The following is a 15,000-nucleotide window of genomic DNA, read 5'->3' as shown; positions in this document are numbered from 1 at the left end:
CTCGCTTGGTGAAGATAAAGTCCAGCAGCTTCCTGATGAAGACCAGCGCTAACACCTGAGGACACACACACACGATCATAATGACATGTAATATTTAAATATTTTGATCATACTGTAAGTATATGTCATGTAGTAACATTCATACTAACATGTAGTATTTACATATTTGGATCATGCTGTAAGTATATATGTAGTATCTATTAACATGCATAATAACATGTAATACTTACATATTTTGATCATACTGTAAGTATATGTCATGTAGTGACATGAATAATAACATGTAATACTTACATATTTTGATGATGTTTTTAAGTATACATGTAGTATCTAATAACATTCTGAATAACATGAAACATGTAAATATTTTGATCATGATGTAAGTATACATGTAATGTAGGAGCATCTATAACATGTTATATGTACATATTTTTATCATATCACACACGATCATAATGACATGTAATATTTAAATATTTTGATCATACTGTAAGTATATGTCATGTAGTAACATTCATACTAACATGTAGTATTTACATATTTGGATCATGCTGTAAGTATATATGTAGTATCTATTAACATTCATAATAAAATGTAACATTTACATATTTTGATCGTGCTCTAAGTATATACGTAATGTAGTAACATTCATAATAAAATGTCATATTTACTTATTTGGATCATGCTGTAAGTATATATGTAGTATCTATTAACATGCATAACATGTAATACTTACATATTTTGATCATACTGTAAGTATATGTGTCATGTAGTAACATTCATAACATATTTTGATTATGTTTTTAAGTATATATGTAGTATCTATTAACATTCTTAATAACATGAAACATGTACATATTTTGATCATGATTTAAGTATATATATGTAGTATCTATGAACATTCATAATAACATGTACTGTAATATTAACATATTTTGATCATGCTGTAAGTATATATGTAGTATCTAGTAACATTCATAATAACATGTACCATTTACATGTTTTGATCATACTGTAAGTGTAAATGTCATGTAGTAACATTCATAATAACATGTAATATTTACATTTTTGATGATTCTGTAAGTGTAAATGTAGTAACTATTAACATTCATCCATCCATTTTTTTACCGCTTATTCCCTTTCGGGTCACGCTGGACGCTGGTGCCTATCTCAGCTCCAATCAGGCGGAAGGCGGATTACACCCTGGACAAGTCGCCACCTCATCGCAGTAGTAACATTCATAATAACAGGTAACATTTACATATTTTGATCATGCTGTCAGTATATATGTAGTATCTAGTAACATTCATAATAACATGTAATATTTACATATTTTGACCATGCTGTAAGTATATATGTAGTATCTAGTAACATTCATAATAACATGTAATATTTACATATTTTGACCATGCTGAAAGTATATATGTAGTATCTAGTAACATTCATAATAACATGTAATATTTACATATTTTTACCATGCTGAAAGTATATGTAGTATCTAGTAACATTCATAATAACATGTAATATTTACATATTTTGACCATGCTGTAAGTAAATATGTAGTATCTATTAACATACATAATAACATGTAATACTTACATATTTTTATCATACTGTAAGTATGTGTCATGTAGTAATATTCATAATAACATGTCATATTTACATATTTTGATCATGCTGTAAGTATATATGTAGTATCTAGTAACATTCATAATAACATGTAATATTTACATATTTTGATCATGCTGTAAGTATATATGTAGTATCTAGTAACATTCATAATAACATGTAATATTTACATATTTTGATCATGCTGTAAGTATATATGTAGTATCTAGTAACATTCATAATAACATGTAATGTTTACATATTTTGATCATGCTGTAAGTATATATGTAGTATCTAGTAACATTCATAATATGTAATATTTACATATTTTGATCATGCTGTAAGTATATATGTAGTATCTAGTAACATTCCTAATAACATGTAATATTTACTTATTTTGATCATGCTGTAAGTATATATGTAGTATACAAATCATTAACATTAGAATTTGATGCCAGCATCACGTGACAAAGAAGTTGGGAAAGGTTGCAATAAATACTGATAAAGTTAAAGAATGCTCATCAAACACTTATTTGGAACATCCCACAGGTGTGCATGCTAATTGGGAACAGGTGGGTGCCATGATTGGGTATAAAAGCAGCTTCCATGAAATGCTAAGTAATTCACAAACAAAGATGGGGGGAGGGTCACCACTTTGTAAGCAAATTGTGGAACAGTTTTAGAACAACATTTCTCAACGAGCTATTGCAAGGAATTTAGGGATTTTACCATCTACGGTCCGTAAAATCATCAAAAGGTTCAAAGAATCTGGAGAAATCACTGCACGTAAGCGATGATATTACGAACCTTTGATCCCTCAGTTGGTACTGCATCAAAAAAACGACATCAGTGTGTAAAGGATATCACCACAAGGGCTCAGGAACACTTCATAAAACCACTGTCAGTAACTACAGTTGGTCGCTACATCTGTAAGTGCAAGTTAAAACTCTACTATGTAAAGCAAAAACCATTTATCAACAACACCCAGACACACCGCCGGCTTCTCTGGGCCCGAGCTCATCTAAGATGGACTGATGCAAAGTGGAAAAGTGTTCTGTGGTCTGACGAGTCCACATTTCAAATTATATTTGGAAACTGTGGACGTGGCTTCCTCTGGAACAAAGAGGAACATAACCATCCGGATTGTTATAGGTGCAAAGTTGAAAAGCCAGCATGTGTGATGGTATGGGGGTGTATTGGTGCCCAAGGCATGGGTAACTTACACATCTGTGAAGGCACCATTAATGCTGAATGGTCCATACAGGTTTTGGAGCAACATATGTTGTCATCCAAGCAACGTTATCATGGACGCCCCTGCTTATTTCAGCAAGACAATGCCATGCCATGTGTTACAACAGCGTGGCTTCGTAGTAAAAGAGTGCGGGTACTTTCCTGGCCCGCCTGCAGTCCAGACCTGTCTCCCATGGAAAATGTTTGGCGCTTTATGAAGCGTAAAATACGACACTGGAGACCCCGGACTGTTGAAGGACTGAAGCTCTACATAAAACAAAAACGGGAAAGAATTCCACTTTCAAAGCTTCAACAATTAGTTTCCTCAGTTCCCAAACGTTTATTGAGTGTTGTTAAAAGAAAAGGTGATGTAACACAGTGGTGAACATGCCCTTTCCCAACTACTTTGGCACGTGTTGCAGCCATGAAATTCTAAGTTAATTACTATTTGCAAAAAAAGATAAAGTTTATGAGTTTGAACATCAAATATGTTGTCTTTGTAGCATATTCAACTGAATATGGGTTGAAAAGGATTTGCAAATCATTGTATTCTGTTTATATTTACATCTAACACAGTTTTATATATATATATATATATATATATATATATATACATAGTAGTAACATTCATAATAACATGTAATATTTACATATTTTCATCATGCTGTGAGTATATATGTAATGTAGTAACATTCATAATAACATGTAATATTTACATATTTTGATCATGCTTTAAGTATACATGTAGTATCTAGTAACATTCATAATAACATGTAATATTTACATATTTTGATCATGCTTTAAGTATATATGTAGTATCTAGTAACATTCATAATAACATGTAATATATACATATTTTGATCATGCTTTAAGTATAAATGTAGTATCTAGTAACATTCATAACAACATGTAATATTTACATATTTTGATCATGCTTTAAGTATATATGTAGTATCTAGTAACATTCATAATAACATGTAATATTTACATATTTTGATCATGCTTTAAGTATATATGTAGTATCTAGTAACATTCATAACAACATGTAATATTTACATATTTTGATCATGCTTTAAGTATATATGTAGTATCTAGTAACATTCATAACAACATGTAATATTTACATATTTTGATCATTTTAAGCACAAGGCTGCTTACTAATTTCACAGACGCATCACAACATCATTGATTATTACTCACAACAGACTTAATGAGGGACAGTAAAACATCACTTACTGCACAACGTCTGCCAGGATGATCACTGTTGGGATGTTGATTTATTTTCGTTTACATGAAGAATGTATCGTAATCCTCAAAGGAAAAAGGGGGCTTGTACCTGTTATTTTGTCCTTTCGGTCATGACCCAAAACTCATGACCCAAAGCTTTGCCTTCCGGCTCAGCTCCTTCTTCACCACAACGGATCGATACAGCGTCCGCATTACTGAAGACGCCGCACTGATCCGCTTGTAGATCTCACGATCCACTCTTGCCTCCCTCGTGAACAAGACTCCTAGGTACTGGAACTCCTCCACTTGGGACAGGGTCTCCTCCCCAACCCGGAGATGGCATTCCACCCTTTTCCGGGCAAGAACCATGGACTCGGACTTGGAGGTGCTGATTCTCATTCCAGTCGCTTCACACTTGGCTGCGAACCGATCCAGTAAGAGCTGAAGATCCCGGCCAGGTGAAGCCACCAGGACCACATCATCTGCAAAAAGCAGAGACCTAATCCCGCGGCCACCAAACCGGAACCCCTCAACGCCTTGACTGCGCCTAGAAATTCTGTCCATAAAAGTTATGAACAGAATCGGTGACAAAGGACAGCCTTGGCGGAGTCCAACCTTCACTGGAAACGTGTCTAACTTACTGCCGGCAATGCGGACAAAGCTCTGACACTGATCATACGGGGAGTGGACCGCCACAATCAGACAGTCCGGTACCCCATACTCTCTGAGGACTCCCGACAGGACTTCCCAAGGGACATGGTTGAATGCCTTCTCCAAGTCCACAAAGCACATGTAGACTGGTTGGGCAAACTCCCATGCACCCTCAAGAACCCTGCCGAGAGTATAGAGCCGGTCCACAGTTCCACAACCAGGAGGAAAACCACACTGTTCCTCCTTAATCTGAGGTTCGACTACCCGGCGTAGCCTCCTCTCTAGTACACCTGAATAAACCTTACCGGGAAGGCTGAAGAGTGTGATCCCACAATAGTTGGAACACACATTCCAGTCCCCCTTCTTAAAGAGAGGAACCACCACCCCAGTCTGCCAATCCAGGGGCACCGATGTCCATGCGATGTTGCACAGTCTTGTCAACCAAGACGGCCCCACAGCATCCAGAGCCTTAAAGAACTCCGGGCGTTTCTCATCCACCCCCGGAGCCTTGCCACCGAGGAGTTTTTTAACTACCTCAGCCCCAGAAATAGGAGAGCCCACCACAGATTCCCCAGGCACTGCTTCCTCATAGAAAGACGTGTTGGTGGGACTGAGGAGGTCTTCGAAGTATTCCTTCCACCTATCCACAACATCCGCAGTTGAGATCAGCCGAACACCATCCGCACCATACACGGTGTTGACAATGCACAGCTTCCCCTTCCTGAGGCGGTGGATGGTGGTCCAGAATCACTTCGAAGCCGTCCGGAAGTCATTTTCCATGGCTTCCCCGAACTTCTCCCATGTCCGAGTTTTTGCCTCCACGACCACTTAAGCCGCACACCGCTTGGCTTGTCAGTACCTGTCCACTGCTTCCGGAGTCCTATGAGCCAAAAGAACCCGATAGAACTCCTTCTTCAGTTTGACGGCATCCCTCATCGCTGGTGTCCACCAACGACTTCTAGGATTACCGCCACGACAGGCACCAACTACCTTGCGGCCACAGCTCAAATCAGCCGCCTCGACAATAGAGGTGCGGAACATGTCCAGCACCTCCCTCGTGACATGTTCAAAGTTCTTCCGGAGGTGGGAATTGAAACTCTCTAGGACAGGAGACTCTGCCAGACCTTCCCAGCAGACCCTCACAATGCGTTCGGGCCTGCCAGGTCTGTCCGGCATCCTCCCCCACCACCGCAGCCAACTCACCACCAGGTGGTGATCGGTAGAAAGCTCCGCCCCTCTCTTCACCCGAGTGACCAAAACATGATGCCGCAAATCTGATGACACAACTACAAAGTCGATCCTGGAACTGCGGCCTCGGGTGTCCTGGTGCCAAGTGCACATATGGACACCCTTATGTTTTAACATGGTGTTTGTTATGGACAATCTGTGACGAGCACAAAAGTCCAATAACAAAACTCCACTCGGGTTCAGAGTATGGGGTACCGGACTGTCTTATTGTGGCGGTCCACTCCCTGTATGATCAGTGTCAGAGCTTGGTCCGCATTGCTGGCAGTAAGTCAGACACGTTTCCAGTGAGGGTTGGACTCTACCAAGGCTGTCCTTTGTCACCGATTCTGTTCATAACTTTTATGGACAGAATTTCTAGGCGCAGTCAAGGTCTTTGAGGGGTTCCGGTTTGGTGGCCGCAGGATTAGGTCTCTGCTTTTTGCAGATGATGTGGTCCTGATGGCTTCATCTGGCCGGGAATCTTCAGCTCTCACTGGATCGGTTCGCAGCCGAGTGTGAAGCGACCGGAATGAGAATCAGCACCTCCAAGTCCGAGTCCATGGTTCTCGCCTGGAAAAGGGTGGAGTGCCATCTCCGGGTTGGGGGAGGAGACCCTGCCCCAAGTGGAGGGGTTCAAGTACCTAGGAATCTTGTTCACGAGTGGGGAAAGAGTGGATCGTGAGATCGACAGGCGGACGTTGTACCGATCTGTTGTGGTGAAGAAGGAGCTGAGCCGGAAGGCAAAGCTCTCAATTCACCGGCCGATCTACGTTCCCATCCTCACCTATGGTCATGAGCTTTGGGTCATGACCGAAAGGATAAAATCACGGGTACAAGCGGCCGAAATGAGTTTCCTCCGCCAGGTGGCGGGGCTCTCCCTTAGAGATAGGGTGAGAAGCTCTGCCATCCGAGAGGAGTTCAGATAAAGCCGCTGCTCCTCAACATCGAGAAGAGCCAAATGAGGTGGTTCGGGCATCTTGGTCAGGATGCCACCCGAACCCCTCCCTAGGGAGGTGTTTAGGGCACGTCCAACTGGTAGGAAGCCACGGGGAAGACCCAGGATACGTTGGGAAGACTATGTCTCCATGCTGGCCTGGGAACGTCTCAGGATCCCCATGGAGGAGCTAGACGAAGTGACTGGGGAGAGGGAAGTCTGGGCTTCCCTGCTTAGGCTGCTGCCCCCGCGACCCGACCTCGGATAAGTGGAAGATGATGGATGGATGGATGTACTCACTACATGTTTATGTAGATAATAATAATAACAAGGTGTACTCACCATCATGGGGAAGACGATGGCCGCCTTGGAGGTTTTGATGAGCCAGAGAAGCATGAGGCAGCTGAACTGGATGAGAGTGAACAGGTGCACCTTCCTCAAGGGGACATGGCGCAGGTAGACCAGGTCTGGCTGGTGCTTGGCGGGCATGCTGAACAGTCTCAGCCGGTCATAGAACTGCAGAGAAAGACAACATAACATATTATTATTATTATTATTCATCACCTTCTACTTCTACCTTCTCCTTTTCTCACCTGTCTTCAGGTACATTTAGCAAATACTACACTTTTCAGCTGAACTTCTCTACAGTACACGTGTAGTACCTGTATTCCTCGGAGAGAAGAGGCTCCCATGTAGAGAAAGACACCGTACAACACCGGCATGGGGATGTACTGAAAGACATGTACAAATACTTTCATGTACTTTGACACAAATGTACAAATACTTTCATGTACTTTGACACAGATGTACAAATACTTTCATGTACCTTGACACAAATGTACAAATACTTTCATGTACTTTGACACATATGTACAAATACTTTCATGTACTTTGACACAGATGTACAAATACTTTCATGTACTTTGACACAGATGTACAAATACTTTCATGTACATTGACACAGATGTACAAATACTTTCATGTACCTTGACACAAATGTACAAATACTTTCATGTACTTTGACACAGATGTACAAATACTTTCATGTACATTGACACAGATGTACAAATACTTTCACGTACCTTGACACAAATGTACAAATACTTTCATGTACCTTGACACAAATGTACAAATACTTTCATGTACCTTGACACAAATGTACAAATACTTTCATGTACTTTGACACAGATGTACAAATACTTTCATGTACTTTGACACAAATGTACAAATACTTTCATGTACTTTGACACAGATGTACAAATATTTTCATGTACCTTGACACAAATGTACAAATACTTTCATGTACTTTGACACAAATGTACAAATACTTTCATGTACTTCGACACAGATGTACAAATACTTTCATGTACATTGACACAGATGTACAAATACTTTCACGTACCTTGACACAAATGTACAAATACTTTCATGTACCTTGACACAAATGTACAAATAATTTCATGTACTTTGACACAAATGTACAAATACTTTCATGTACTTTGACACAGATGTACAAATACTTTAATGTACTTTGACACAAATGTACCAATACTTTCATGTACTTTGACACAGATGTACAAATACTTTCATGTACTTTGACACAGATGTACAAATACTTTCATGTACCTTGACACAAATGTACAAATACTTTCATGTACTTTGACACAGATGTACAAATACTTTCATGTACATTGACACAGATGTACAAATACTTTCATGTACTTTGACACAGATGTACAAATATTTTCATGTACCTTGACAGAAATGTACAAATACTTTCATGTACTTTGACACAAATGTACAAATACTTTCATGTACTTCGACACAGATGTACAAATACTTTCATGTACATTGACACAGATGTACAAATACTTTCACGTACCTTGACACAAATGTACAAATACTTTCATGTACCTTGACACAAATGTACAAATACTTTCATGTACTTTGACACAAATGTACAAATACTTTCATGTACTTTGACACAGATGTACAAATACTTTCATGTACTTTGACACAAATGTACCAATACTTTCATGTACTTTGACACAGATGTACAAATACTTTCATGTACTTTGACACAGATGTACAAATACTTTCATGTACCTTGACACAAATGTACAAATACTTTCATGTACTTTGACACAAATGTACAAATACTTTCATGTACTTTGACACAGATGTACAAATACTTTCATGTACTTTGACACAAATGTACCAATACTTTCATGTACTTTGACACAGATGTACAAATACTTTCATGTACTTTGACACAGATGTAGAAATACTTTCATGTACCTTGACACAAATGTACAAATACTTTCATGTACTTTGACACAGATGTACAAATACTTTCATGTACATTGACACAAATGTACAAATACTTTCACGTACCTTGACACAAATGTACAAATACTTTCATGTACCTTGACACAAATGTACAAATACTTTCATGTAACTTGACACAAATGTACAAATACTTTCATGTACTTTGACACAAATGTACAAATACTTTCATGTACTTTGACACAGATGTACAAATACTTTCATGTACTTTGACACAGATGTACAAATACTTTCATGTACTTTGACACAGATGTACAAATATTTTCATGTACCTTGACACAAATGTACAAATACTTTCATGTACTTTGACACAGATGTACAAATACTTTCATGTACCTTGACACAAATGTACAAATACTTTCATGTACTTTGACAGAGATGTACAAATACTTTCATGTACATTGACACAGATGTACAAATACTTTCACGTACCTTGACACAAATGTACAAATACTTTCATGTACCTTGACACAAATGTACAAATACTTTCATGTACCTTGACACAAATGTACAAATACTTTCATGTACTTTGACACAGATGTACAAATACTTTCATGTACTTTGACACAGATGTACAAATACTTTCATGTACTTTGACACAGATGTACACATACTTTCATGTACTTTGACACAAATGTACAAATACTTTCATGTACCTTGACACAAATGTACAAATACTTTCATGTACTTTGACACAAATGTACAAATACTTTCATGTACTTTGACACAGATGTACAAATACTTTCATGTACTTTGACACAAATGTACAAATACTTTCATGTACTTTGACACAAATGTACAAATACTTTCATGTACTTTGACACAAATGTACAAATACTTTCATGTACTTTGACACAAATGTACAAATACTTTCATGTACTTTGACACAGATGTACAAATACTTTCATGTACCTTGACAGAGATGTACAAATACTTTCATGTACTTTGACACAAATGTACAAATACTTTCATGTACTTTGACACAAATGTACAAATACTTTCATGTACTTTGACACAGATGTACAAATACTTTCATGTACTTTGACACAGATTTACAAATACTTTCATGTACTTTGACACAAATGTACAAATACTTTCATGTACTTTGACACAAATGTACAAATACTTTCATGTACTTTGACACAGATGTACAAATACTTTCATGTACCTTGACACAGATGTACAAATACTTTCATGTACTTTGACACAAATGTACAAATACTTTCATGTACCTTGACACAGATGTACAAATACTTTCATGTACTTTGACACAGATGTACAAATAATGTCATGTACTTTGACACAGATGTACAAATACTTTCATGTACCTTGACACAGATGTACAAATACTTTCATGTACTTTGACACAAATGTACAAATACTTTCATGTACCTTGACACAGATGTACAAATACTTTCATGTACTTTGACACAGATGTACAAATAATGTCATGTACTTTGACACAGATGTACAAATACTTTCATGTACCTTGACACAGATGTACAAATACTTTCATGTACTTTGACACAGACATAGAATACTTTCATGTACTTTGACACATATGTACAAATACTTTCATGTACATCGACATACCAATATTGTAATACCTTCATGAACTGTGTGGCATGATACAATTGTGATGTCAGTACAGGTGTATGTAATGTTGTAAAGATAGTACAGGTGTATGTAATGTAATTTATAGTACAAGTGTATGTAATGTTGTAAATAAAGTACAGGTGTATGTAATGTTGTAATTTATAGTACAGGTGTATGTTATGTTGTAAAGATAGAACAGGTGTATGTAATGTTGTAAAGATAGTACAGGTGTATGTAATGTAAAGTTAGTACAGGTGTATGTAATGTTGTAAATCTAGTACAGGTGTATGTAATGTTGTAAATCTAGTACAGGTGTATGTAATGTTGTAAAGATAGTACAGGTGATGTAATGTTGTAAATATAGTACAGGTGTATGTAATGTAAAGTTAGTACAGGTGTACGTAAAGTTGTAAAGCTAGTACAGGTGTATGTAATGTTGTAAATCTAGTACAGGTGTATGTAATGTTGTAAATCTAATACAGGTGTATGTAATGTAAAGTTAGTACAGGTGTATGTAAAGTTGTAAAGCTAGTACAGGTGTATGTAATGTTGTAAATCTAGTACAGGTGTATGTAATGTTGTAAATCTAATACAGGTGTATGTAATGTAAAGCTAGTACAGGTGTATGTAAAGTTGTAACACTAGTACAGGTGTATGTGATGTAAAGATGGTACAGGTGTATGTAATGTAGTAAATATAGTACAGGTGTGTGTAAAGATAGTACATGTGATGCAATGTTGTAAAGAAAGTACAGGTGACGTAATGTTATAAAGATAGTACAGGTGTATGTAATGTAAAGATAGTAAAGGTAAATGTAATGTTGTAAAGATAGTACAGGTGTATGTCGAGATAGTACAGGTGTATGCAAAGATAGTACAGGTGATGTAATGTTGTAAAGAAAGTACAGGTGTATTCAATGTTGTAAAGATAGTACAGGTGTATGTAAAGATAGTATGGGTGTATATAATGTTGAAAAGGATAGTACAGGTGTATGTATAGATGGTAAAGGTGATTTAATGTTGAAAAGGATAGTACAGGTGTATGTGTAGATGGTAAAGGTGATTTAATGTTGTAAAGATAGTACAGGTGTATGTAATGTTGTAATTTATAGTACAAGTGATGTAGAGTTGTAAAGATAATACAGGTGTATGTAATGTTGTAAATATAGTTCAACTGTGTGTAAAGTTGTAAAGATATTACAGGTGTATGTAATGTTGTAATTTATAGTACAGGTGATGTAGAGTTGTAAAGATAATACAGGTGTATGTAATGTTGTAAATATAGTTCAACTGTGTGTAAAGTTGTAAAGATAGTACAGGTGTATGTAATGTTGTAAAGGTAGTACAGGTGATGTAGTGTTATAAAGATAGTACAGGTGTATGTAAAGACAGTACAGGTGCATGTAAAGCTAGTACAGGTGTATGTAATGATAGTACAGGTGATGTAGTTTTATAAAGATAGTACAGGTGTATGTAATGTTGTAAAGATAGTACAGGTGTATGTAACGATAGTACAGGTGATGTAGTTTTATAACGATAGTACAGGTGTATGTAATGTTGTAAAGATAGTACAGGTGTATGTAATGTTGTAAAGAAAGTACAGGTGTATGTACTGTTGTAAAGCTAGCACAAGTGTATATAAAGATAGTACAGGTGTATGTAAAGATAGTAAATAAATAAATAAATGGGTTGTACTTGTATAGCGCTTTTCTACCTTCAAGGTACTCAAAGCGCTTTGACACTACCTCCACATTCACCCATTCACACACACATTCACACACTGATGGAGGGAGCTGCCATGCAAGGCGCTAACCAGCACCCATCAGGAGCAAGGGTGAAGTGTCTTGCTCAGGACACAACGGACGTGACGAGGTTGGTACTAGGTGGGAATTGAACCAGGGTCGCTCGGGTTGCGCACAGTCACTCTTCCACTGTGCCACGCCATACCAATAGTCCATAGTACGTAGTACATAGTACATCCGATAGTACAGGTGTATGTAATGATGTAAAGATAGTACAGGTGTATGTAATGATGTAAAGATAGTACAGGTGTATGTAATGTTGTAAAGATAGTACAGGTGTATGTAATGACAATACAGGCGCATGTAAAGCTAGTACAGGTGCATGTAAAGCTAGTACAGGTGTATGAAGAGTTGTCTGACCTTGAGCACAGAGGTCATGAAGACGGAGCAGCCCATGAGGGTGAAGATCATGAGTCCAGTGAAGCGCTGCTCCCTGATGCCCAGGAACTTGGGCTGCTCCCCGGGTGCCGAGCAGCGGGACTCCAGCTTCAGGCTGTTGACGTGCGTGATGGAGAGCACGGTGGCCGCCACGAACCAGGGCAGGCCCATCAGCGAGCAGACGCCCAGCATCACGCCCACCACGAACAGGTCCAGGTGGTAGCCGCAGCCTTTCTGCGGGAGCGCGCTGGGACCTTGAACACACCCCGGCGACATTGAGACGGGCGGCACTTACCTTCAGCTTGTGCTCCGTCCGGTTGATGATGACCGCCGTGATCTGCTGGTCCATGAAGATCAGGATGGTGCACAGCAGAGCTGGGAACGGAGTTATGACCACGGTCCACCAGGGGTTGGGGCCCAGGGGGTTGATGAGCCAGCCTCGATCATCTCTGGTTGGCTGGGATCGGGACAGGATTCGTGGATGAGTCCATGAACGCTGACTTGAGACCACCAGACCATAACCTACCCTACCCGACCGTGTCCTGGCTTCTCCTGAGGATCTGATACTGGACTTTGAATGACCGGGTATTTTGGACTATAAGGCGCACCGGTATAAGGTGCGCCTTATAGTCCAAAAAACATGGTCGGCATATTCTGCTTGTGCTTACCGACCTCAAAGCAATTTAATTTGTTGTACATGGTGAAATGATGATCGGTAGATGGCAGTCAAACATAAGAGATATGTGTAGACTGCAATATGACTCGAGTAAACAACACCAACATTTTATATGTTCCATTGAAAACATAGAACATTACACACACAGCTAAAAAAAATCTAACATGTTTTAGTACGACTTTAGTAAACTACGAAGCCGCACCACTCGACGGGTTGTACTCGACTCCAACATAGGAGTACTATTATGGTTGTTTCTAAGTTATCACAAAAACTTTGTGTTACATTGAGTTCCCGGCAAGAAGACAAAAACATGTCTTTGAACCTACCAAGAAGAAGGCTGGTAAAACTCCACTGTGTAGGGTGGGAAGCAACATGGAGGTGTTCTGGTTCTTTCATGATAAATAATAATAATAATAATAGATTTTATTTGTAAAAAACACTTTACATTGAGCAAACAACCTCAAAGTGCTACAGTGTATTAAAAAAAATAAATGAAAAAAATAACAAAAAGTAAAAAAAGAAAATAAAAATATGGCAAAAAAAATCATTTATTGTAATCAACAGAAAGATATTTTCTTGACCCAAGAACTACAAAAGCGAAGGGGAAGCAGGACCGGACTCCCATCCGGACACCGTTTTATTTTTAACTCTTTTACGACCCCTTTTTTGAGGCAACCTTTTCTTTCGAAAGGTTTTGTAATCCAAGGCGATTGCTGTTTACGACCCCCGTCCCTGTGGAAGCAGCTGTTGCCGTGTGGTCAGGGACAAGTCCAAATAAAAGAAGGAGGCCTAGAGTCTTTTACCGTGCAAGGGTAAAAATGTACACGTTTCTCCTCACGGAGCCAAATTGAATTCTGTCTCTGTTTGATTCTTTGCTTCTTAGCTTGTTTAATCGATGTCATCAGGGTTTGAACCTGACAGTAAGACAATATCTGGCGTTTTGTTTCGCGACATTATGCAAAACAAACATTTTGTTTACCTTATGGTACCTGCTGATCTGTATTTGGGATCTGCATAAGTCCCGAAAATTCCGCTTTTCTAGTCCGTAGTCGATAAGCTTTTTCTTTGTCTCTATCTTCTTGTTATGTGAAATTCATCCTACGCTGTTGCCATTTCTAATATAAAAAAGTGTAAAGTTCTCACTTATATCCGTCCGTAAACTCGCCATGGAAGCGCTAAAACATACCGGTGTAGTGAGTTGACATTATTCACCCAATAACTTCAGTTATTAGAGTTCCGTTCGGACGTTGTTGATGTTTCCGGATGAGGAGATGCTGCTCCGTTACTGATTGGAGTAAAGTCTGAATGTCATTTAAAATAGTTGGC

At 38.4% G+C, this 15,000-nt stretch overlaps 1 protein-coding gene across 1 annotated transcript in view; it reads right to left on the bottom strand.

The window, feature by feature from the left end:
* LOC133537714 (sodium-driven chloride bicarbonate exchanger-like) overlaps nt 1-15,000 on the bottom strand; it is a 131,504-nt gene that overhangs the window by 1,182 nt on the left and 115,322 nt on the right. Inside the window, exons 24-28 of the mRNA XM_061878805.1 lie at nt 13,294-13,455; nt 12,981-13,232; nt 7,540-7,608; nt 7,220-7,393; nt 1-55 (exon numbers count right to left, since the gene is read on the bottom strand). The exon at nt 1-55 is cut by the window's left edge and continues 65 nt beyond it. Coding sequence (XP_061734789.1) covers nt 1-55; nt 7,220-7,393; nt 7,540-7,608; nt 12,981-13,232; nt 13,294-13,455 — 712 coding nt within the window. The remainder of the gene's footprint in view (nt 56-7,219; nt 7,394-7,539; nt 7,609-12,980; nt 13,233-13,293; nt 13,456-15,000) is intronic.

Source organism: Nerophis ophidion, linkage group LG19 (genome assembly GCF_033978795.1).
Source record: "Nerophis ophidion isolate RoL-2023_Sa linkage group LG19, RoL_Noph_v1.0, whole genome shotgun sequence".
Lineage (NCBI taxonomy): Eukaryota > Metazoa > Chordata > Actinopteri > Syngnathiformes > Syngnathidae > Nerophis > Nerophis ophidion.
The sequence above is the reverse complement of the archived record's forward strand: the minus strand, read 5'-3'. Positions and strand labels throughout refer to the sequence as shown.